Genomic DNA, 22,703 nt, shown 5'->3' with positions numbered 1-22,703 from the left:
AACTTAATAGCCTGCTGTTGACCAGAAGCCTTACTGATAACACAAAGATTCAAGTAACACATATTTTGTATGTTGTATCATATACTGTATTCTTCCAATGATACCTACTTTCCCTTAATTTTTTCAGGATTTCTAGGCTATATTTCTAAACTTGGTCTGAGTTTTTCCAAAGTGTCACGAATCTCAAAAAACTTTTCCAGTATATTTATTGAAAAAAAGCTGCACATAAGTGGACTGGTGCAGTTCAAATCCATGTTAAGGGCCAACTGTCTAAGCAATGAACAGAATAAAGACTCTCTGCTATGGAACTTACATTTTCCTCAAGGAGACAGACGATAAACAAGATGTGATAGTATTAGGAAGCCCAATGAGGCAAGATATAGGGTTAGAAAATGCCGAGCAAAAGCGGTTTGTGAGTTTAGACAGGGAGGTCAGGAAAGAGCCATCTCACTGGGAAGGTAACATTTGAACAAAGACCTAAACGAAATGAGGCAGCGGGCACGTGCTGTCTGGGCACCTCATTCCACACAGAAGGAGCAAGTCCAAAGCCCCTGCTCCACATAGCCAGGGAAAAGCAACAGGACAGAGTCAGTGAGGGGCTGAGTGGCTGGAGGTGAGTCCAGGGAGGTAAGGGGCGAGTGGACCGTGGATGGCGTCCAAGGCCACTATAATGACTGTGGCTTTTGCACTGAATGAGATAAGAAGCCCCTGGGGTTTTGCACAGAAGAATGGCATGATCTGACCTAAATTACCAAAGGGTCCCTCTGGCTGCCAGAGAGAGTACAGGCTATAGTAGGTCAAGAGTAGAGGTCACCTGGGAGGCTGTCCCAACAGTGCGAGAGAAGACAGGAATGTGAACCAGTGTGGCAGGGATGAAGTCACGAGAAAGGCTGCACTCGGGAGATTTCAAATGTAAACCTGTCAGAATCTGCCGATGGGGCTGATGTGGGATACAAATCCACCCTTCCATCCATCCATGTTGATTTGAGACCCGAACGATTTGCAGAATGGGGTGACCATTTACAGAGATGGACAGATCTGAGGGAGGGCAGGGTTTTCGGGAGAGGGCGGGAACAATGGGACCAGGCATCTGCACCCGGACACTTTAAGTGGGAGAGCCCAGCTGTGAACCATTCCTACCTGCCGAAGACCCTGCCTGATACCACTGTGTCTCAGCAGCATTATCATCAGCCTTTTCTCATGGAAATAATCACAATAAATAAATAGCATCGAGTGTGATCTGAAAGGTTCCTGCCATCTGAATCCATACGCAGCAGGGGACTGGAGCTTGCAGTGACAGCTGGAAACAGTCTCCTACGGTTGCTCTTGGGAGACTGGCTGGGCAGACGTCACGGCAGAGGGCGGTGAAGTCAGGAGCAGACAGTGACAGGGCCTTGTCCCGGGCCTCTGCAGACTTGAGCAGGTTCTAAGAGGATGCTCAAGGGAAAGTGAGCACAAGAGAGAGAACTCGGTCCCCACCCTGGACCCCCTTTTCTGTGCAAAGCATGATTCTGCACATGACAGGGAAGGAATGAAAAGAGCCTCCGAAGGCGACCCCTCCATCTGGGAAAATCTTGGTAGGTCGACCTTTCACTTGCATGTGTTAGAATAAAGGGGAGCCCCACTTTGGGGTTGCCTGGGTGGCTTAGTCAGTTAGGCATCCGACTTCGGCTCAGGTCATGATCTCACAGTTTGTGAGTTCGAGCCCCAAGTCGGGCTCTGTGAGGAGAGCACAGAGCCTGGAGCCTGCTTAGGATTCTGTGTCTCCCTCCCTCTGCCCCTCCCCTGCTTGTGCTCTCTCTCTCAAAAATAAACATAAAAAGTTTAATAAAAAATAAAAATTAAAAATAAAAATAAAAATAAAAATGGGGAGCCCCACTCCAGAAGATCTAATCTACAAAACTGAGTAAACAGAAGAAGCTAATTAAGAGCTCTAGGCTCAGCAGGAAAGTTTATTCCACTTGGGGTAGGGCATGGCATGCTCAGTCTCTGCTCAAACACCAACCTCACATGTCCCTGCTCCAGCCCACGGCAACAGGCATTAGCACTGACTCAGGAATGGGGACATTTAGAATGGAAAGTGAGGACGGGGGAAAAGAGCTAGGACACCCTGACAGTCCTGCCTCTTAAAGTTCCTGGTCCTCATCCTCTCCAAAGTGACCCACATCTGCACAACCCAAGGTCCCAGTGGTGCCTCCCACCACCCCTCCCTGCCCCAGACCAGTGCTTGGCCCCAGAGATGCGGGACCCAGGGCACAGGCCTATGCTTTGGGGGGTCAGGGCTGCCTTGTGCGCAGCCCTCTCAAGAGCCATCATGCCCATGTGAGTGTAACCAGCCTGGTGCATCTGGTTCCCTCAACAGTCCCGGGGCACTCGAGGAGTGGACTTCTCCTCGAGTGCCAGGAAACGCATCTTGACTGTGAAGAGTACGAAGGTGGGAAAGAAAAACAGAATCCTCCCGTGCCAGGGTCAGAGATGTAGCCCAGAGAGGAGATGTGACTTCTCCAAGGTCATGAAGCCAGCTAAGAAGACTGGCCAGCCTCGAACTCAGGACTCTGCCCTTTCTCTCGATCCCCTAACAACACCCTGAGTCAGACGGAGGGGCTTCGTGGGGCTGCTCCTCTATATGATAAATCTAAGGATGGGAACCAGATGCCACGACAAAGAAGCAGGAGGACAGCCCTGGTGTTGGGACCCGATGGGAGGCCACACTCCTGGTCCAGCTTAGCAGTACCAAAGCCTCCCTCTCTGCCAAGAAGGGATGTGAGGATCATAAGCAGTTTTTTCATGGAACAAAGCCCTCCAGCAGCTGCAGACGCTGGCTGAGTCATAGATGAGTCATGGTGGGAGCCTCAGTGAGGAGACTGGCTCTCCCACCCAGCCCCCAACTCCCTGCCCACCTACGGGATGCTAGCAGCCCTGATGGGACCTTTCTCAGGGTCGTGCAAGGTCAGAGAGATTTAAGACAAGACTTGGTAGACAGACTTTTAAGTTGCATGTGTTAGAATAAAGAGGAGCCCCACTCCAGAAGATCTAATCTACAAAACTAAGTATACAGAAGCAGCTAATTAAGAGCTCTAGGCACAGCAGGAAAGTTTATTCCACTTTATAATGAGATTCACCACCGGTTTGGGTAGGACATGGCTGTCCTCAGTCTGTGCTGGAACACCAACCTCATGTGTCCCTGCCCAGCCCATGGCCACAGGCATTAGGAACAGCTTTTTCCATTCACAATGGCTACTTCTGAATCATCCCTTTGGCATAGTGGAAAATGGCACAGCCAGAATCTAAAATCTATGGGCATATGAGCTTGGGGGCAAAGATGGGGGAAAGGGCCTACGCCCCTAGTTTGATAGTGAGTTCCTGGAAGGTGAGGCTTTCCTCCCGACTACCGTGGCCATGCGTCCCATGATCTTGTTTTCTCAAGCCTCCCCTACTGCCTTCACTGTGGCAATAAAATTATTCCACAAGCATTACTTGTAGAGAATGTGCCAAAGATGAACTCCTTTTCCTGCTCTCCTCTAGCTTTGCTTCTGGAAAGGTGGTGATTTGACCTCAAGCAAACTTAAGTTCAAATGCCATTCACTGGTTCACCCTGACTCTCCTAAATTCTGTAGTCTTCCATTTTCTCGCCTGTAAAGTGGGAATAATAATGTTTACAATGCTATTATAAGGACTAAAGGTAACGTTTATCAAGCCCTGCAGCACCTAGAATAACAGTGGGTACTCAAATGACAAAAATCATTATTTTTCAGCCACCGGGTGTGCATGGGTGGCTGTGTGAGGCAGGAGCTCTGAATGTTGGCAGGAGTTCATCTTGAAACATGAAGGAATTTAAGAAGGCAAGTTTTAGGGCTGGGCCATTTCAAACAGAGCAGTGTGTTTGGAAAGCAGTAAAAAGTGAACAAGGTCCTCAGTAAAGCAAAATTGTTATTTCGTAGCATCATCAAAGGGAAAAGTTCGAAGAAAACTGTTAACACGTGAATATGCCAGGCTGTATGTTCCACTGCGGGTGGCAGCTTGTGAAATTACAACAAAGCAAGCAGTCCTTTGTTCCGTACTCACCATTGCAAAACGCACGCATCGAAGAAGTTATTAAGACTCATAATGACGTGAAAAAGAGGGACTTTAAATTTATTTAGTCTAACCTTTAATTTTACAGATGGAGAAACTGAGGACAAAGGGACAGCATCGCTTCCCAGTTAGTGGCCTGCTCGTCTTGTCATGTGACGTGAGGTGGCTGTGGAGGGTCCGGCAGAGAAGTCAGGGACACTCGCCGCTGAAGATGCTGGCCTGGCTGGTATCTGCTACTCTGAAGTTGACCTGCTTCTGAAGCCTGGCCTTTGTGGGAGACGCTTCAGTGCACTCCGAGTGTCTTAACAGGGTGAGGATTTTCAATTGACCCTTCCCTTTCGTGGATTAGTTCCACCGAGTGACTTGTTAAATGGAAAATACCTGAACTGTGTCATTTCCTCCCTGCGCACGGCTATGCTGTTCTTACATTCCAGGGTCTTCTTCTAGTTCATGAAATGCAAAACATTTTTTTTTCCCCTTAAATTAATGAACAGTCTAGCCAGGTTTGAGAGTGTTTCCTGACCTCAGACATTATTGCCTCTTTTTTTTTTTTATGTTCATAGGGCACATGACACACATTTACTTGCTATCCAATAAAATATCCCATCCTGTGTTTAGAATATAATTGACAATAAAAACACTTCTTGAGTGTTCACATTCTAGTTGGGATAATATACTTGAAAGGTTAACCATCAATTCAAGGCCATGTGTGATTAAATGCTCCAAAAACTCAGAGGCAAAAATGGCTGCTATTTAATGTGGTCCTACAAGGCCTCAGTGGAGAGGCTAAGGTTGGAGCTGGGTCTGGAAGGATGAGTGATCTTATTGCTATGAGTCCCTGAAGGGCAAGGACCAGGACTTTCCAGCTGTGGAAGTATCTAAAGGGACCACGTCTCTAGTGCCCAGCTCTACTCTGCAATTCATGTTTGTTGAATCAACTGATGGCTTGTATTAATTGAATTCCCCACTGAATTAATGGATAGCTAGAGATAACCGTGGAGGGCTTCCTAGGCTGGGGTAACAACATGAACAAACCCATCATGATGTAGAGATAAGCTTTCTGTGTTAGGAAACCCCAAGAACAGTCCAGCAGCAAGAAGGCTTCCCGTTCAGAAGTGGTAAGAACAATGACCCAGTTTGGTTGGGTCCCTTGAGGCCAAGATAGAAGGGTTTCTGCATTATCCTAAGGCAATGAGGAGTCACAGAAAGTTTTCTAGTTAGGAGGTAAAAAGTATAAGAATTAACCAGAAACAATGGGTGAAAAGGTGAAAGTGGGATGCACTTTAGTTTTGTGTCCACCCAAGAGGAACCCATCCTGGGTTCAAATCCCAGCTCTGTCATTTCTTGGCTGGGCGATCCTACACTTAGCTTCTCGGTTCTTGTGGTTTTTCATATGTGACTTAGAAACAATAATAGGACCTACCACATGGCCACAGGGAGAACTAAATGAGACAATTTTCCAGAAGTAATTGTTAGTATAATGCCTGATGCATCGTGGGCTCTCAAGTAATTCAGAGCTGACGAGAAAGCCCCTGGAAACAAGGACCTCCTTGCCATTTCCCAGCCCCTACAAGTTTTCCACGAGTCCACCATTCGGGCCAGCTCCACAGTCTGTACTGTGTAGTTCATAAATTAGGTTCTATCTTCTCCTTCACGACTGGCCGACTAGAACTTTCACACTACTGATATGCAATCTGTTAGGCAACCGAAATAGCGAACTCAATTCTTGCACCATCTCACCAGCCCGACCAGCTCCTGCCAGGACTGCACTGAAAAGAACTAAAACACTTTTCAGGGAAGTCTCAGAATTCAAAAATCCCTTCTTGGCCAGCTTCAAGGATCAGCCTTCCCCAAGTGGCATTAGATTCCAGCTCACCAGTTCCCAACGTGGGCTGGCAGAACCACAGCTTTGCAGGAAACGCACCATTTCATATGGACTCAAGCATCAGCTAAAAACTGAAAATTACACGGACTATCTTGCATGTATGACTACAAGGATTGCAAATTCTTTTATGATTAATAAATCACAGTGTCAAATGTTACTGATTTATAACGTTTGTCATTATCTGTTATCTCGATCCACAGATGCTAAATATACCACTATTCCCATGTGAGAGCTTTTAACATCTTTTGACATTTTTAAAAATATTTTTAATGCTTATTTTTGAGAGAGAGAGAGAGAGCAGGGGAGGGACAGAGAGAGAGGGAGACACAGAATCCGAAGCAGGATCCAGGCTCAGAGCCCAATGAAGGGCTTGAACCCACAAACTGCGAGGTCATGACCTGAGCCGAAGTCGGGCACTTAATCGACTGAGCCACCCAGGTGCCCTTCTTTCGACACTTTAAAGCAGAGTGCATGAGTGTGATCATCAGGAAAAAACACAGGAATGACAAGAAAAAAATTTTAGAACAACTTTCTTCGGTAATACGGAGTCGTGTGTCTAAGTCCAAGATAATGAATAAAATAACCCAGTGATTAAAGCTAATGAAATAAGCAGAAAGGTGTCAAAAATGGCCTTTCCCCTGGACTCCAAGACCCTGGGGGAGACTTTCAACAGTAAGAAACATTTCAAATAGAAGTGTTTACTTCCCTTCCCCTGCCCCACAAAATAGATGTCAGTACACAAAGAGACTCTCTCTACATCCCAGGGTTTTTATCCAGGGAGGACTCAGCCAAGAAAAACATCAGGAAGAAAACTTGAGAAATGTTCACAGTGCCTCCAAATCGCTCCTACCTGTGCGGCCATTCAGGAGAATCGGCTTGCCCTCCAGTTCTCCTTTCATGGGGATGACAGTGATCCTATACTCTGTTCCGGGCTGTAGACCTGCAAACGAGCAGCCGGTGCACGATGAGTTCCAGCTCCAGAACCTCGCCCCCAGCCCTGCTCTCCCCCACGGTCTCTCTTGTGAGGGAGCTGAGGGGTTATGCTCCTCACCTGAAGGCTAATCTAAGGCAGAGAAAGGGCGGCAGGACCAGTGGGATATGAGGCATCGTCGAAAGGCTTATGGGGGAGCAGGGGGCCAGAGCGGATGAGGGCCTGATGGAGCTCCTTCCTTGGGCCACCAAGCACAGATCTCCCAGTTTTATTTACAGCCCGAATGTTTTTCTGCCCCCAGCAATCCTTTTCCCTCAAAAGTTTCTTTTCTAATTAGCCTCATTGTATTCCATTATTTTCTTCTTTGCTCTGCCTTTTGCTGTCGTTGTTGCTTGTTATTTCTCTGTAGCAGCAAATCTGAATGACTGTTGTTCACGGCACTGGCACCGATATCCAGACTGGGGCAAAGTGCAGACAAATAGTGGCACGTGTGAGACACACCCACTGTTCTCCGCTCTACAAATGCTGGGAACCTCAAAGATGTCCTTTCAAGATGCAACTCACAGAGCGGACAGCAGAATGAGGCCCCAGAGGAGAACTGAACCACAGCGCTAAGAAGCCTCAGGGCCCCCTCCCCTGCATAGGCCACTTCCAAGGGTATTCACACGGGTATTCATGATTGTGTATTATTTTCCCTAAAGAGAGCCCTGAGAACTCTATAAGCTTCAGGAGCCACAAAACATGATCCAGCCCTGCAGGTCCCATTTCCTTAGCAACCATCAGATTTTCAGCACTCAGCAGATTCACTTGGTCAGTTGGGACAGGACATCCCCACCCAGGCCTCCCAGTATGACTCCCCATGCAACATGCCAAACAACCCAGTCTCTTTCTCTCATTCTCTCTCTCTCTCTTTCTCTCTCTCTCTCTCTCTCTCTCTCTCTCTCTCTCTCTCTCACACACACACACACACACACACACACACAGCTCTTCCAAAAGGAACATCTGTGCCACTATATCCACCCTGAGACACAGGCAGTTTTCAAGAGCACATTGGGCCTATGATCTGTTGACCAGGTGCTCTGAGATTCCAGTCAGCTCTGGGATGCTGGAGCACAGTCTGCAGGCCTACAGAATGGGCTCACATCTCGTAGTTTCCAGGGTCAGAGTTCAAGTGATTCCTAGGGCCCCAGGACCCTCTGTGCACACTGTCCCCACCTTGGCATCCATGGCGAACATCTCACATGCCCAGTGTTGGCTCTTACCAGTGATGTCATATCGGCTCTTGGGGTCACCGCTCCTGGGCACGGTGACCTCAGCCACCTCCTGCCCTGTCAGAGGGCCATACTGAAGCTTGTAGTAGTCCACCTCGGTCGGGGGGTTCTCCCACTCCACATCCAGGGAGCTCTCAGTCTCCTCTGTCACCCACGCGGTGCCAAGCACAGCCGGATCTAGGGCAGGGGTCAAGGAAGGCAGGAGAAAGCAGTGAAGAGCAGAGGTCCAGCAGGCCTGTAACAGGCCATTGGCTACCAGGTCAGTGCCCTTTCTTGACACGTTGAGAACGTGCTTCAGCCCAGGACACAGTCCTTAACAGGTGTCTCAAGACTACCAAAGTAGCAAATAAACTATTGGTCCTCACATTATCCATGGAGGGAAGACTATCTTCTGGGAAAGCCTCCTGTCTCCCATCCCTTCCCATCAGATGCCAGGCTGCCCCCCTGCCCAAGCTGCCGTGGGCCAAGTCCTGGGCCACACCTCTCCAACCAGCCATCCAAACCTCCAGAACCTCCAGATCCCGGATCCAACCAGTCATCCAAACCACCAGGCCCTGGGGGCAGACTGCTGTGAATGAAACACCCCCTTTAGCAAAAGTGACTCAAGAATCACAGAAGGGTCCCTCAAAGACTGCACCCCAGCATGAGGCACTCAGGCCCTCCCATGTAAAGTGTGGGAAACACGTTTGAAATTTTAAAATTTTTCTCGTCCTCTGTCTCCCAAATTATAGCTCCTTCCTCACCTCTCAGATTCTCCTATGAGGACTAATGCTAAGCCAAACTATATAGTAGTTTGGTGAACTTTAACTTGGTCCTTCTGAGGATCCTTCTTGCACTTTCTTCCACAGTTTAGACCTGGCGCCCTCAGCTGCCCAACCTGTCCAGCCTGCAAAGGAGAGTTATTGGGCCCATTTGTTCACAGCAAGTATTAATGGCTCAATGTTTCCCCCCTCCCCTAAGAAAACAATGGAATTATAATGATGAATACAAAAGAATGGATTCCCGGTGTGGCTCCAAGGGAAGAACTTTTGAGTGGTGGCTGGGGAGGGGACCCATTCTCTGGGAGCACTTTGCATTCCAAAGGCCGTATCCCAGGTGGATGTGGTCTGACCTGAAGTCTGGAACAGGGAAGACAAGTCCCTAGATTCCCCAGCCTTGCCCTTCTCCTCGGTCACATGCCCACCTTCACCACCTTGGCGGTGCTCCCACCTAGGCCTACTGACCACTTGTCAAGGACATGGGACAGAGAATCTGTGCATCAGGAAGGGGGTGAACATGGTGTTCTCAAGGTCCCTCAGCTCTGAATGTTCCTGATTCACTGTTATGAACAAAGAAGCTCACAGAACCTTTTCTCTGAAGAATTTCTTCCCACCTACTGGCTTCTACCTGCCAGCCTCCAGGCTCTTCCTTCGAAGGTGGGAATTCCTTGAGGGAACAGGTCAAGACGTGAGTAATGGAAGTGACTCAAGAATCACAGAAGGGTCCTAATCAGCTCACAAATGAAAAAGCGGAGACTTAATGAAAATATTCAAGATTATTTTGGGGATAAGTATCTCTCGGACTGAGGCTCCCCTGAGGAGCAAATAAGAACGGGTTTAACATGAATCAGATTAGACAGAAAGACAAGCTTCGCAGTTACAAGATTTTACAAGTCCCTAGAGCAGAAGCCAAGAGGGGTTACTAAGACTTTCAGAACAGATGTCTCTGCTTTCATGGGGAAGCTTGGGGCACTGGCCTGTCTGAAGGCGGAGGCAGCCACAGACAAAAACGGGAGAAAGAGAAAAGCAGCCCAACAGTGGAGGGCTGGCCTGGTTCTCACTGGGTTGGCTTGGGTGTGCTCCCATTGAACATAAATGGTTGCACAGAACATCAACATCAGACAAGCCACTGTGTGGCCATGACAGATCAAGACAAAACAGGACCATTCTGTGATCGTGTCTGAACACAGACAAAAATGTGAACAATGGTCCAAACCACAAAAACGACTAAATATTCTCTCTCCTGATATGAGTGACTACCCTTTCTTTATTGATGATGGCTTTAGCCTCCCTCTAGTCTGTTCTTTCTAGATAAGGTTCACTAAGTTACCATAGAATTAACTCCCCTTCCCGACAGCATGCAAGCCAAAGCAAACCCCTGCTGGCTTTGACTTCCCCCAAATCACCTAAATACAAGTCCCAATTGTATCCCAGTCCTTTCTAAAGCTCTTACAGAGATGCTCACAGCCCCTGCAGTGAGCTCTCCCACCCCCAACAGTCAATAAACCCAACCTGCTCAACTCCAGAAGTGTTCCAAGGGGTCTATGGCTGGAGGGGGGTGACAAAAGCAATTGCAAATTGTGCTCCCAGGAGGACAGGTCCTTCATGGCCCTTTCCAACACAGAGCCATCCCTATCTCCACCGCCAAACGGGATAGGCAACTGAAATGTTTCTGCAAAGACATGTGCCCCAAACCCCATCCATCAAGTCTTCCTGGATCTTTCCCCAGGAGTTTAGCAAAGGGTGGAGGCTGATGATTTTTATCAGCATCCAAAACACTATTCCTGGTACATAGTAGATGTTCAGTAAAACATGATGAGTGCATATATGGATCAGACTCACTCAAATAATAGGTTTCTCCAAGTCCTTGAAGATCTAAGAACTTTCACAAGAAAACAAGAAATTCTAAATAGTAAGCAGTGATGTCTGTCCTTCCAAACACTGTGGTAACATTAGGTGGTGTGCTGGAACCTCTGTCCCTCCAGATCCATCCTCTATCCTCCTGTCTCCCAGATTATGACCTCTATGAATTGTGTTAGTCAGATTCTCTTGCCCTCTGGATTCTAGTTAAGTTCAGCCAGTGAGTCACCAAGAGATCAGAGGTCAGGATAGAGAGTTCAGGCAACTGTTCTCCTCCCCTTCCCTCCCTCCCTTCCTTCTCCTTCCCTCCAGGTGGACCGCCTGCATCTCTACCCAAAGCGCCTCCTCAGGCAGCCCTCTCCCGCAGCTCTTTTTGGGTTCCAGTACCAACCTCCATCCCTGACCCTTCAGAATGAGGCGATCCCCACTGATGCCAGTCCTATAGTGTTTCGCCAGCCAAATCCCACCCAAGCCTCTTCGCTAGCTGTCTTCAATTACACTGTTTGTTCTCTCTCTTTCCTGCTAAGATAAATCTGATGCAGGGTGCTTCAGCAAATCTTCACCCATCCCAGCTTGAACTTGCTGAATGGCTTCAAAGGCTCAACGAGGGCTTGGGTGTGCAGATGTACTCCTTGGCTGCTTGTGTGTGGTGCAGGGCAATCAGACCTTACTATTCTCAGGGGGGCAGAGAAGTGCCCTTGAGCCCCAACCCAGTAAGGCTCTATCACTGACTTGGAGGAGCAGAGAGAGGGGAGCAAGAACTGAGATTTTTCTCCAGAAACTAGGATTGCAGCAGCTACGCTTTTCAACCCCAAATCAGGGCAATGTTCTGAGTAGTTGAAGGGTATTTGCAGGGACGATGGAAGAAAGCATTTAAAATGGGGCCTTTCCTGGGAAACCTGGCCGCTTCCTCACCCGTGGTGGCAAGCAGATGCTGTGGGCGGCTGGAAACCTCCTTCTTCACGTTGCGCAGGGTAACCATGTACTTGGTGCCAGGCAGCAAACCGAGGATCTCATAGCTGTGCTGCTCCTTCGGCACTTGGATCTGCTTCCCAGAGAGCTCCTCTCCCAGGGGGTAGTAGCTGAGGAGGTAGTGGTCCACCTCGCTGGCCGGCTCCCAGCTCACCAGCAGGGAATCCTCTGTGCTCTTGAGCAGCTGCAGGCCCTGAGGGGCCACCACTGTATGCAGAACAGGAACAGGTGTGCAGAGGGTGAAGCAAGGGAGGGGAGGGGGGATGCATAGCCAGTGTGCATTCACTGAGCACCTACTATACACTTAACACTGTGGTGGCAGGTATGAGAGCACAAAGAAGCCGTGCTGAGCACCCCTCTGGACACCCCTCCCCACACACCCGCCGGAAGTTACGTGAGGGGGAGTTCACCCTGATCCCGTCATCGCCCCCCCCCCACACACACAGCACCATCAGATCACATATGATCAGTGGTCCCGCAACCTAGAACTTATTAATGAATGCCCACCCCAGGGCCCCACCCCAGGCCCGCCGAATCAGACACGCAGGCCGAGCCAGCAATCTGTGTTTAATAAGCCCTCTGGGGGCTCTGGCGTGCGTGGGCTGGACGTCGAGTCCCCCCCCCCCCACGAGCACCAAGTGTAACAGGGTCTGAGGGTGCCCGCCCCCAGCAGGGAAAGGAGAGAGTCGGGCGTCGGCGCTCTCACCCTGGGCGCAGTCCGGGCCGCTGAAGCCCTCCTCGCAGTAACACTCGCCCGTGTCGCAGAAGCCGTGGCCGCTGCAGTCGCCGGGGCAGCGGCGCTCGCTGCAGTCCTCGGACGTGAAGTCCTCGTGGCACCGGCACGCACCGCGCACGCACACACCGTGGCCGCTGCAGTTCTCGGGGCAGGCGGGGTAGGCGCAGTCGGAGCCCACGTAGGGCGCGTCGCACTCGCAGCGGCCGTCCACGCAGCGCCCGTGGCCGCTGCACGCCCCGGGGCAGGCGGGCCGCTCGCATGCGGCGCCCTCCCAGCCCTGCTCGCAGCGGCAGCCGCAGGTCTCGGGGGAGAAGGTCCCGTGGCCGCTGCAGTGGCCGTTGGCACCTGCCGGCGAGAGGAAGGTAGGCTGGAGGGGGTGCGGGCCGGCGAGCGGGCCTCTCCCTTCCCTGGAGCTCCGGTAAGAGCGGGCTGGTGGGCCCTGGGCACTGTCTTTGAAGGAGGGCAGGGCCCCTGCAGAAGACTGGGGTCCGCCCTTTCCGCCCCCTCTCTCCCCGACCGGCCGGACTCTGACCTGTGACATCCACAAACTGTGCCCTCCTTTTATGCCCCCAAAGCCACGGGAAGTCCCCTTCCCCTCCCCTTCTCATCCAAGTGCTCAGGTGAATTCGGGTTCCCTCTGCTCTAAACGGCAGAAATTACTTAGGACGTTTAAGAATGGGGGCGCGTTCACGTCCGCAGCCTGGGCGTCCTCGCGCCGGCGCAGAAGCTCGTCTTGTCTTGGCTGGAGGTTGCTGGACCTAGCAAGGCCGGGTCCTTGGGAGATGAGCCCAAACTGAATCCTGGCAAAGGGGGCCTCCAGAAGCGACAAACCGGCCGCGTCTCACTACGGGGGTGAGGGACGGGAGAAGGGATCACCCAGGCTCCCCTCTCTGACCCCAGGCAGCAAGAGGCAGTTGGAGGCCCTGGCCCTTCAACAGCCCGGCTCCTGCTTCTCAGAACACCCTCTCTCCTTCCTAGAAACTTTGGACGTGCAGGCTCCTCGGCAATCCCGTGCTGTTTCATTCTCGGCAGTGTCCCTGGTGCCTAGTTCTGCGTCTGGTACATAGGAGGCGCTCTCAACGGTAGCACTTCCTCCAGCATGAACAGGTACGCCAACATACCACTGGATAGTCGGATCAGCTTTCGTAATTATCAGCTATGGGCCAGGGAACTTATGTACGGCATCTAGGGTCCTCAGAACTAGACTAGTGGATAGAGTTTTCCTAACTGGGCAGTTTAGAAAACTTCAGGAACTGACCCAGAGTCACACAACTAAAAAGCAGCGAAACCCATCTGTACCCAGTCCTGTCTAGCTCCAAGGCTGACCGTCCTTCATGTCTTTCCCACTGGCTTCCCCTTCCAGTAGAGATTGGATCCACAGGTCAAACAGCACCCAGAAGTGTAAACTCAGGAGTCCAGACTCCCTTTCAGGGTTGCCGGTCCCTCAGCACCTGGGTAGCTCAGTTGGTTAAGGGAGCGACTTTGGCTCAGGTCCTAATCTCACAGTTTGTGAGTTCAAGCCCCGCGTTGGGCTCTGCTGGCAGCTCAGAGCCTGGAGCCTGCTTCAGATGCTGGGTCTCCCTCTCTCTCTGCCCCTCCCCCGCTCACACTCTGTCTCTCAGAAATGAATAAACGTTAAAGATTTTTTCTACAAAGAGTTGCTGGTCCCTCTCTACTGAGGCTTGCAGATGCTTCCTGGAGCTAGTGTCGAAGATGAGACCCCCACCCCACCCTCAGAAAACCCAGAGGGAGGTGGGAGCACACCAGACCCCCACAGGACACCTGGCATGTGGAAGGCGCCCGTTAGTTGTTTGTTGAATGAATACCAGATGGTAAAAGCTCACCGGCAACTCCTCGGCAGCAGCGCTGAACATCACACCGCTCCTTCACCTCTGCCATCTCTTCCTCCAGCTTCTTCACTCGGGCCAGGAGGGCTTGGACGCTGCCTGCCAGCTCACAGTCCTTCTGTGGCGTCTGCAGGCGGATGTTGTGCCTGAAGATGATGTTCTGTTCCTCGGCCTCCCCTGAGGCCAGGAGCGAGGCTCCATCGTCACTAAGGGGCTGGGGGTCAGTCTCGACCTGGACCAGAGCGGACTTGGGCACATCAATCTTGTAGGTGTGGCTGACAGTAACCTGCGGCTCCTTGTCGCTGCAGCCCTGAGGCTCGAGGGTGGCCGGGGCTGAGGCCACCAAAAGCACAGAGCCAAAGAGGAGCCCCAGGGGGAAGCAGAACATCCCCCGGAGACCCATCCTTGGGGAGACAGGGAGCAGATCCTCTCGGAGACCTGTATCCAGAAAAGATGCAAACGAAAGCCATGAAGATTTGCTGGAGGAAATTGCCCTTCATAGTGGATTCGAAGAGTCCACAGGAAGCTGAGAACCCAGCAGAACTACATCCTATATCTCCTAAGGATCCAAACTAAATTTTGTGTTCTTTCTCCTGCTTCCTGTCTTTGCTTACACCGTTCACTCCCTGGGAGACCCTCCTCTTCACCGCTAATTCAATACTCACCTGGCGAATAGTGACAAGGAAAACAATTGCGACCAGGCTTTGATCTCCCCATCCCTGATCTAAACCACACACCGAGTAATACCCTCCCCATTAACACCACCTACAGAACAGCCGCACCTAGAGAGCATGCTGTGTGCCAGGCGGTGTCCTAAATGTTCTGCGTTGATTACCTTATTCGAGCCTCACAACAATGCTTCGTGGAATATACTATTACTACCCCATTTTGCAGATACAGAAACTGAGACTCGGCTCCCTAAAGTGACTTGCCCACAGGCAAACAGCCAAGATGGCCGAATTTGAATCCAGAGACCATGCTCATCCCCACTTTGTCACGCTGCTTTGCACACGTGAGGAAACCAAGGTTCAAGAGACTGAGCAAATTGTCCCAGGTGCCACGGCCAGGAAGGGCAGAGCCTGTCCTCAGACCCCAGGCCAGGGTCCTGCTCACCACCTCTGCCTGCGAGCCAGCAAAAGATGAGAACTTCTAATACAAATAATTTTTCCATGAAGTCTTCTCTCATCCCCCCCCCCCCCCATCTCACTACAGCTGGAAACTACTAGCTCTCCTGCTGAGCATTCGGAGAAATGTATTAGTTCTTCTGTGAGTCTCTTCACGGCCTACCTTATGTTACAGTTACTCTTGTATGCCGTTTGTCTCCCCGTGAGGCTGTCAGCCTCTTAAGGACAGGACCCAAGGCTGGTCCCTCCCGGAGCCCTCCCAAGGCAGGAGCAAAGAGCCACCCAAGCCAAGGGGTTCAGTCACCCTCAAATCCGTGCTCAGTGGCCTGGTTTGTCAGTCAGGCCGGGCCACCCTGGCAGGAGCAGGCGATTAGGTTTCGCCTCTGGTTTGGCCCCCAGGAGGTGTGAGCCTTCCTCCATCAGTGTGGAGAAGGACCTCTGTCTCCAGCTCCTATCCAGGATGGCACATTCTTGACCACTATCAGACCGAGGCCGGGCAGACACAGGAGACCTAGCCAGTGCCTCACATTCGCTCAGGGGCACTCACTCACCAGAACACCTCTCAGCTGGGCTGTCACGGCCCCCCTTTGCTAGAAACCGAGCTGCAGGGCTGCCTCTGGCCAATGGGCTTCTGTGACCAACTCACGACTCGTAAGCGTTTGTACCGAGACTGAAGTCAGGAAGCCTTGTCCTTTCCTGGAGGTGATGTCCCAGTCAAGCCCAGGCTCTCCCTCCCCATTATAAGAGGCAGTGACAATGTGCTGGAAAAACAAATCAGGTCCTAGGTGTGTAGCCTCGCGAAGGCTCCTTATCCTCCTGTTAACCATCATCCTCTGGTAAAGTGGGAATGATAACACCTGCTTCCTGCATTGTATGTGGAGAGCGGTTTGCGCCATGCCAAGCACACGGTAAGTGCTCAATAAATGACGTTTGGGTTTTAATCAACTACTGAGTATGACTTCCTTTTCTTTCTCATCTTTTCTATCGTGAAGGGTGATATCTATCCTGAAAAGAGCATGCAACAAAAATGGTGTCATTTTTAGTGAATTGTTACAAAGGCAACAGCCAGGGAACCACCACCCAGCTTAAGACCTAGAACGTCGCGAGCCTCCGGAAGCCCCCCACAGGCCCTCATCTGATCCTGCCTCTTTTCCCTATCAGTAGTCAGAGTCAACCATCAAAAGAGTTGACCTGGGCAGGTAACTCTGTTGGCCAGAAAAGGAAGAAAGCCTCGTTGAGCCAAATTCTCATACTTTGTATGAGTCATCTTTTCTAAGAGTCCTCATTTATTTAGTATGAAGAAGTGGAGGATGAAGGTCCCTGGCAGCATTATTATTAGAAGTGACAATAAAAACATTACAAGAATACTATATGTTATTTGTCAAGTTGCTGCTTGGTGCCAGGCATTGGCCAGGTGCATTAATCCTCATAATTAAACTCCACAGCTGCTAAATAAGGTCAGGGCCAGTCTGCCTACCCTGGGTGAGGAGCCAGATGTGAAAGGCAAAGTCACTTACCGGGGGGTGTCCAACTAGTAAGTGGCCCAGTCAGGATTCAACACTAGGTCCATCTGATTGCAAGCCTGCACTTGCTCTACGTCAATACAACATTCTGACACTAATAACACGTGAGCTCAGGATGTACCTTCCCTATGCAATTCCCTCCTTTGGCCTGACACCCTGTGTGTTGGGCCCAAGGGACGTGCTACCACTCTGAACTAAACAGAGCAGCCCCAAAGGAGAGTTCTTCTTCATATCACCCCTTAGCCCCCCTCACTCCTTCTTGGCTCTTCCTATAATCCAAAGCATGCGTTATTGCTAATCATAATCATCGTAGCTCACCTTTTCTGAGCACTTACTATGTCCCAGGAACTGGACTCAACACCCTGCAGACATAATGGTCAGTGGGACATTTCTTGTTGGCATGGGATTTGGACAGTGGGTGGTAAGTGCCCACACATTTATTTAAATTTTTTATGTTTATTTTTGAGAGAGAGAGAGAGGGTGTGTACGGGTGAGGGGCAGAGAGAGCAGGAGACACAGAATCCGAAGTAGGCTCCAGGCTCTGAGCTGTCAGCACAGAGCCCGGCGCAGGGCTCAAACTCACAAACCGTGAGATCATGATCTTAGCAGAAGTCAGATGCTTTACCAACTGAGCCACCCAGACACCCCAGTGCCCACACATTTTAAAGAGTGACCTTTTATTGGATCTCTTCTTCAGGCAGGTTGGTCTGAATAGGAGGTGGGGGGCAAAAAAGACCAGCGCCTGCCCCTTGCCCAGAGGAATTCAGAGGCGGGGGGTTGCCTAGAACAGCCTGCATAGTGAGATTGGAGGGAGGCTACAGTAGGAGAGACCTGCACCCCAGAGTTTGGGGAGACAAGACTATGTTAAGTCCTGCCGTAGGTCATAGTCCTGTGTAAATCTATGCAACTTACCATGGGGGGGGGGGGGGGCAGAGCTGAGGGGCAGCCCCCTGGCTCAACAGGAGTATGCTTCCCCAGTGGACAAACCACAGGAGGAGGTTCCCAGGAGGTAGAATGAAGACCGTCTAAAAACCCAGGACAGAGTCGCACAAGAGGGAGCTGATGGAGCCAGCCCTGGGAGCAGCTGCCACAAGGGCATCGGAAGGAACTACGATGGCTCTAACTAGGTAAAAATCCCTTTTCCCTTCTCTCTGACTCCCCTCCCTGCTGCTGACCTGGAGAAGCCAGAAACAGCCAGGCAAGTTGGGGGAGGCAGTGGAGGAAGGAAGCCACCAGGCTCACCACCTGCCCCCTGGCGTGTCTGTGGACTCAGGCCCAAGCTGGGTGAAAAGAAAACATGTGGCCTGGATAGGAGATTGAAGCTCTCATATTGGACGGACATGCCCTTCACAAAAGGGTTTTCTTCCAATACCAAAAATAACCAGAAAAGCTCTGGAATCTGCTTGAGATTTTTATCAGAGGATGGGGTGGGGGGGGGGTGAGGAGGGCCAGGAGAGCAAATCGGAAGGCAGGTATAGGATAAAAATAATAATAATTATTATTATTTTTTATTATTTAGTTTATTTTATTTAGTTATTATTTAGTTTATTATTATTAACTGGGTGACTCAGTTAAGCGTCAGATTCTTGGTTTCGGTTCAGGTCGAGATCTCTCAGTTTGTGAGTTCAAGCCCCGCATTGGGCTCTGCACTGGCAGCACAGAGCCTGCTGGGATTCTTTCTGCCTCTCCCTCTCTCTCTGCCCCTCCCCTGCTCGTGCTCTCTCTCTCTCTCTCTCTCTCTCTCTCTCAATAAATAAGCAAAAACTCAAAAAAGATAAGATATTTCACAATTGCTATCTTCAAAAGTTCAACCCAATGGTAGCACAGTTACACGCATAGCTGTGTGTTCACTCCCCGAAATGGGGACCGAGGCTCAGGGACATCAAGCAATGTGCCCTTGATTATGCAGCAGAAGTGCAAGGCTGCAGATTCAAACTGGTCTACACAGTGTCCACTAACTGAGCTTAAGCCCTGAGCACCTCTGTCAACCCCAATAACCACACACATTGATCTCAAAGCAACTTCTTTGAATGGAGTTTTCGCTGTCCCAGATCCCCTTCCCAGGCAACAGTGGAGCTAGAAAAGCAGACTGAGACTTCTCTGCCCACTCCTGCCATCCAAACCCCTCCCCCACCCCATGGCTCACTATTTTCTGAGACGCAAATGGAGCGCAGATGGGTTTTTGAAGAAGTTCTGCACGAATGCAAAACAGCTACAGACTCTTGCCATAAACCGCAGCAAGGCTGTGCAAAGCCCAGTCTCACTGTGTTTGTTTTGGGAAGCCTGGAATATGAGAAACCCCAGAAGCCCTCGTATGAGCCCTCCGTGTCGCCCGTCCTTCTGCCGCCTGTCGCTTGTAACAAGATGTCCTCGCTAATTGCAGCCTCTTGGATTCCCCCAGTTGAGCTCAGATTTCCCTGGGCAGGGTGATTGTTGGAAAGAAGATGGGAGGGAGGGATCTGCGACCTAGCACTTCTGTCAAGTGTAATGAGCGAGAGGAGAAGCCTGCTGTCTCTCCTTCCAGCACGTGGCAGGAGAGACTTGCCTTGTGTAAGAGCAGAAGGAAGGGATGACCTCACCAAGGCTGCTAGCATGCACAGCCGACCACAGACAGAGCTCCGTCAGAGTGGGGAGGGGGCGGACAGGGCAGCAAATGTCACCAAGGAAAATGCAGGATAAGTTGCCGAATGGGGATGATTTTTCTGTTGAGGAATCATTTGGTAAATGCTGTAGGAATGTCTGCGATAAAGGGGGTTTACATGCGAGGAATGTGCCTGCAGGAAACCACAGGAAACCAGGTGTCCACAAGAATCAGTCTCATTGACTCCAATCTTGTCTTTAATTCTGGCTGCAGAAGGGGTGGGAGGGGTGTGGGGAAGTGGCAGGCAGAGGCATACTAAGACTCAAGACAAATGCTTCCTGGCATTGCTTTTTCGAGAAAGGCTCTTTAAGGAGTGTGCTGCTACCATCAGCTGGATGGACAGTCCTGGTTCTGCCCTGAAAGACACACTGATGTCACAGGGCTCTACATCTGTGCTCTATTCATTCTCTCTTGATGGCCACATCCACCCTTGTGACTTCAATTTCCAACCAACCACAGATAGCCCCAAAATCTATATGTGAGTTCTTCAGCCGGACATCCTTGTAAATCTCGGGCATGGTAGTGACCATGAATGTGTTGACTCCCTCTGTATTTTCAGCACAGTCCTGACGAAGGTAATATTTTGTGTATCAAGTAGTAATCCGCCCCTAGGGTTTATTAGATGGTGGTGACTGCCAAGTACTTTATAAATATTATTCTCACTTAGTCCTCAAAATCCTGGGAGTCAATTGATACCATTCTTTGTAACAGGTGTTCAGAGAGGTTAACTAGCTTTCCCAAGGGCACAGAGCTAATAAGCAGCAGAGCTGAGATCAAACACCAGGTCTGTCCACTCTCCCTGTGTTCTTCATCTTTCTGCTATATGGACTGCCTGCCCCTCAAAAAAATCCAGTGAGAAGAATACCAACTGTGAAAAATAAACCAATGTCCTCTTGCCTATCATATTTAAGAGAGGGGTTCTTCTGCTGGAAAGAAAGAAAGAAAGAAAGAAAGAAAGAAAGAAAGAAAGAAAGAAAGAAAAAGGAAGGAAGGAAGGAAGGAAGGAAGGAAGAAAGAGAGAGAGAAAGGAAGGAAGGAAGGAAGGAAGGAAGGAAGGAAGGAAGAAAGAAAGAAAGAAATAAAGAAAGAAAGAAAGAGAGAAGAGACTCAGGGCTTACCAGGTGCTCATTTCAAAATGAACTGCCCAGTAACTAAATCCTATGCCTGTACTCCCTCTGAGCAGTACCAAGGATGATCTCCTAGAAGAACAATTCATTTCCCCCCCCCCACAAGGAGGTTAAATCATGATCACTTCTCATGAAATTCTGGAGAACTTCCTTCCCAAAAAACACAAAGCAGACCAAGACTTCTGTCTGTAGGGGCAGATGTCAACCAAGGCTTGGCCAGAGGAGAAGAATGGACCCTCAGTCCCAGATAGTCCTCTCCTATCCTAAGGCTGATGGTCTCCATGTCACCTCATTGTCTCCAAAGAAGCACACACATCCTGGTCGGAAATAAAATATACGACTTACAACGAAGAGAGTGGCAGCCAATTTCTAGCCACCATTACAGATCTTTATACTTAAATTCAGGGCTTTCTTTGGTTCCCTTATTACCTCATCCTGCTTTTACAATTAACCACAAGCAAATGAGAGCACTGCTTTGGGTTTTAGAAAAATCGTATCATCCATTTCCAGTAGAGTCACTTAAAAAGATATTCTGTCCCCAAATGACAGGGTGGACATCATTGAACCATGAAGGAAAGTGAAGGAGATGGTGGCTAGGGATGCACTGATGTCATAAATGTCACCTGGCATTTGTTACTCCTTCCCCAAACTCTCTTGGGCATATTCTGCCAGTGATCTACAACCTGGGCCTTGGGTGACCCCAAGGTCTTCTGACCCAGTACTCAGTCCAGGAGAGCAAGTTCTTGGGTGCCTGGATCAACTCATCCTCAGCCTACCGATTTCACCTCTGGATCTTTTTCTCTTTTAGTAATGTGAGCATGTGAGACGCACAAGACAGTACTCTTTCGGCTAGGTCATACTACAGACAAACCAAATACATGTGAACACTTATTTCGAGGCCCTGTGACCCTGAACCCTCTGCAGAGGTATTCTATACAGGATAGAAGATACCAAGTGTGGGTGAGAATGAAAAATTGGTTTCATGGGATAAGGCTTAATATGGTGGCATTTCAGGCATCATTAGGTGTGCCCACTCCTCCGGGTCAGTGGACCACAACCGGCGAGTGCCCAAGAAGTCCTTGTAGATGACTCTCACTGCCACACAAGACCTCTTTTCCTGAAGAGCTCTTTCCACCAAATCTTCCCATACACCACAAGCTAGAAAAGCTGACACATGGTGTCTCTGATTCAGCTTCAACATTCAATCACCTTTTCACAGGTGGTCACAAGCTGCCGTGGTTGTTTTATTCCATCAACCGAATATTAGTCTACCTTACGGGAGCTCAAATGGGGTGGTGACAATGGTAGTTACCACTTTCTAAGTTCTTATGATGTGCCAGGCTCTGTGCTAAGCTCTTCTAAAGCTTTTCCTAAGCATCAGGCAAAGGCAAAGATGTCCGTTGACACCATGGGAATGAATTCCTTCCTCATATAAAGCCCTTCCTTTTACTTTCACTGGAATGCACAGGCTCGTGCATAGTGAGAAGATAAAATGGGCACAAGGGCATAAATTCGGAGACCTGCCTCCTCCACATCCAACCATACACCCAGTCTCCAGAATGCCTAAGCATCACATTAGACACACAGGTGTAGAGGGCTTCACATGACAAACTCTGTTTCAGCTGAATGATAATGAAGAGAGGCGTATGATGAAAATATTGCTTTTCCTATCTTTGGTTTAACGTGTGGTTTTCCACAGATTGAAATAATTTTAAAGTTCCAGCCTTCTTCCAAAGAGGGTGAGTTCCATCCGCACGCTCTGGGTCTCTCCTTGAGACCAACAGCACTTATTCAGACAGTGGCTGGTTGACATTAACAGCGAGTCTACTGTGGTGAGACCCTGCAAAGCCTATTCGGGGATCAGGCTTGAGATCTTAGCATCACCAGCTTGCTGACTGGTGGCCCCAGATGCTGCTATGGAACCTAAACCATGATCTCATATCTGTATCCAGAT

General features: G+C 50.0%; 1 protein-coding gene and 1 long non-coding RNA gene across 10 annotated transcripts in view; one reads left to right on the top strand and one right to left on the bottom strand.

Annotated features, from left to right (window-relative positions):
• Window positions 1–15,472, bottom strand: part of TNN (tenascin N) — a 56,569-nt gene extending 41,097 nt beyond the window's left edge. For 3 of the 9 annotated variants that reach the window (XR_007148077.1, XM_047840118.1, XM_047840122.1), the window contains exons 1-5: window positions 13,020–13,193; window positions 12,458–12,832; window positions 11,695–11,958; window positions 8,153–8,338; window positions 6,810–6,899 (exon numbers count right to left, since the gene is read on the bottom strand). Coding sequence is in view for 8 of the 9 variants with exons in the window: in XM_047840118.1 (XP_047696074.1) it covers window positions 6,810–6,899; window positions 8,153–8,338; window positions 11,695–11,958; window positions 12,458–12,832; window positions 13,020–13,095 (991 nt within the window). In the remaining variant the exon portion in view is untranslated. Of the gene's footprint in view, window positions 1–6,809; window positions 6,900–8,152; window positions 8,339–11,694; window positions 11,959–12,457; window positions 12,833–13,019; window positions 13,196–14,331 lie in introns of those variants that run through there. The other 6 variants (XM_047840117.1, XM_047840119.1, XM_047840120.1 and 3 more) reach the window with 4 other exon arrangements.
• On the top strand, window positions 12,764–14,480 carry LOC125155176 (uncharacterized). The gene is made up of 3 exons (XR_007148078.1): window positions 12,764–12,849; window positions 13,466–13,594; window positions 14,399–14,480. It is a non-coding gene; the product is annotated as an uncharacterized LOC125155176 (long non-coding RNA).
• Window positions 15,473–22,703: the final 7,231 nt, after the last annotated feature.

The sequence above is a fragment of the Prionailurus viverrinus genome, chromosome F1 (genome assembly GCF_022837055.1).
Source record: "Prionailurus viverrinus isolate Anna chromosome F1, UM_Priviv_1.0, whole genome shotgun sequence".
NCBI lineage: Eukaryota > Metazoa > Chordata > Mammalia > Carnivora > Felidae > Prionailurus > Prionailurus viverrinus.
This window is presented reverse-complemented; position numbering and strand designations above follow the sequence as displayed.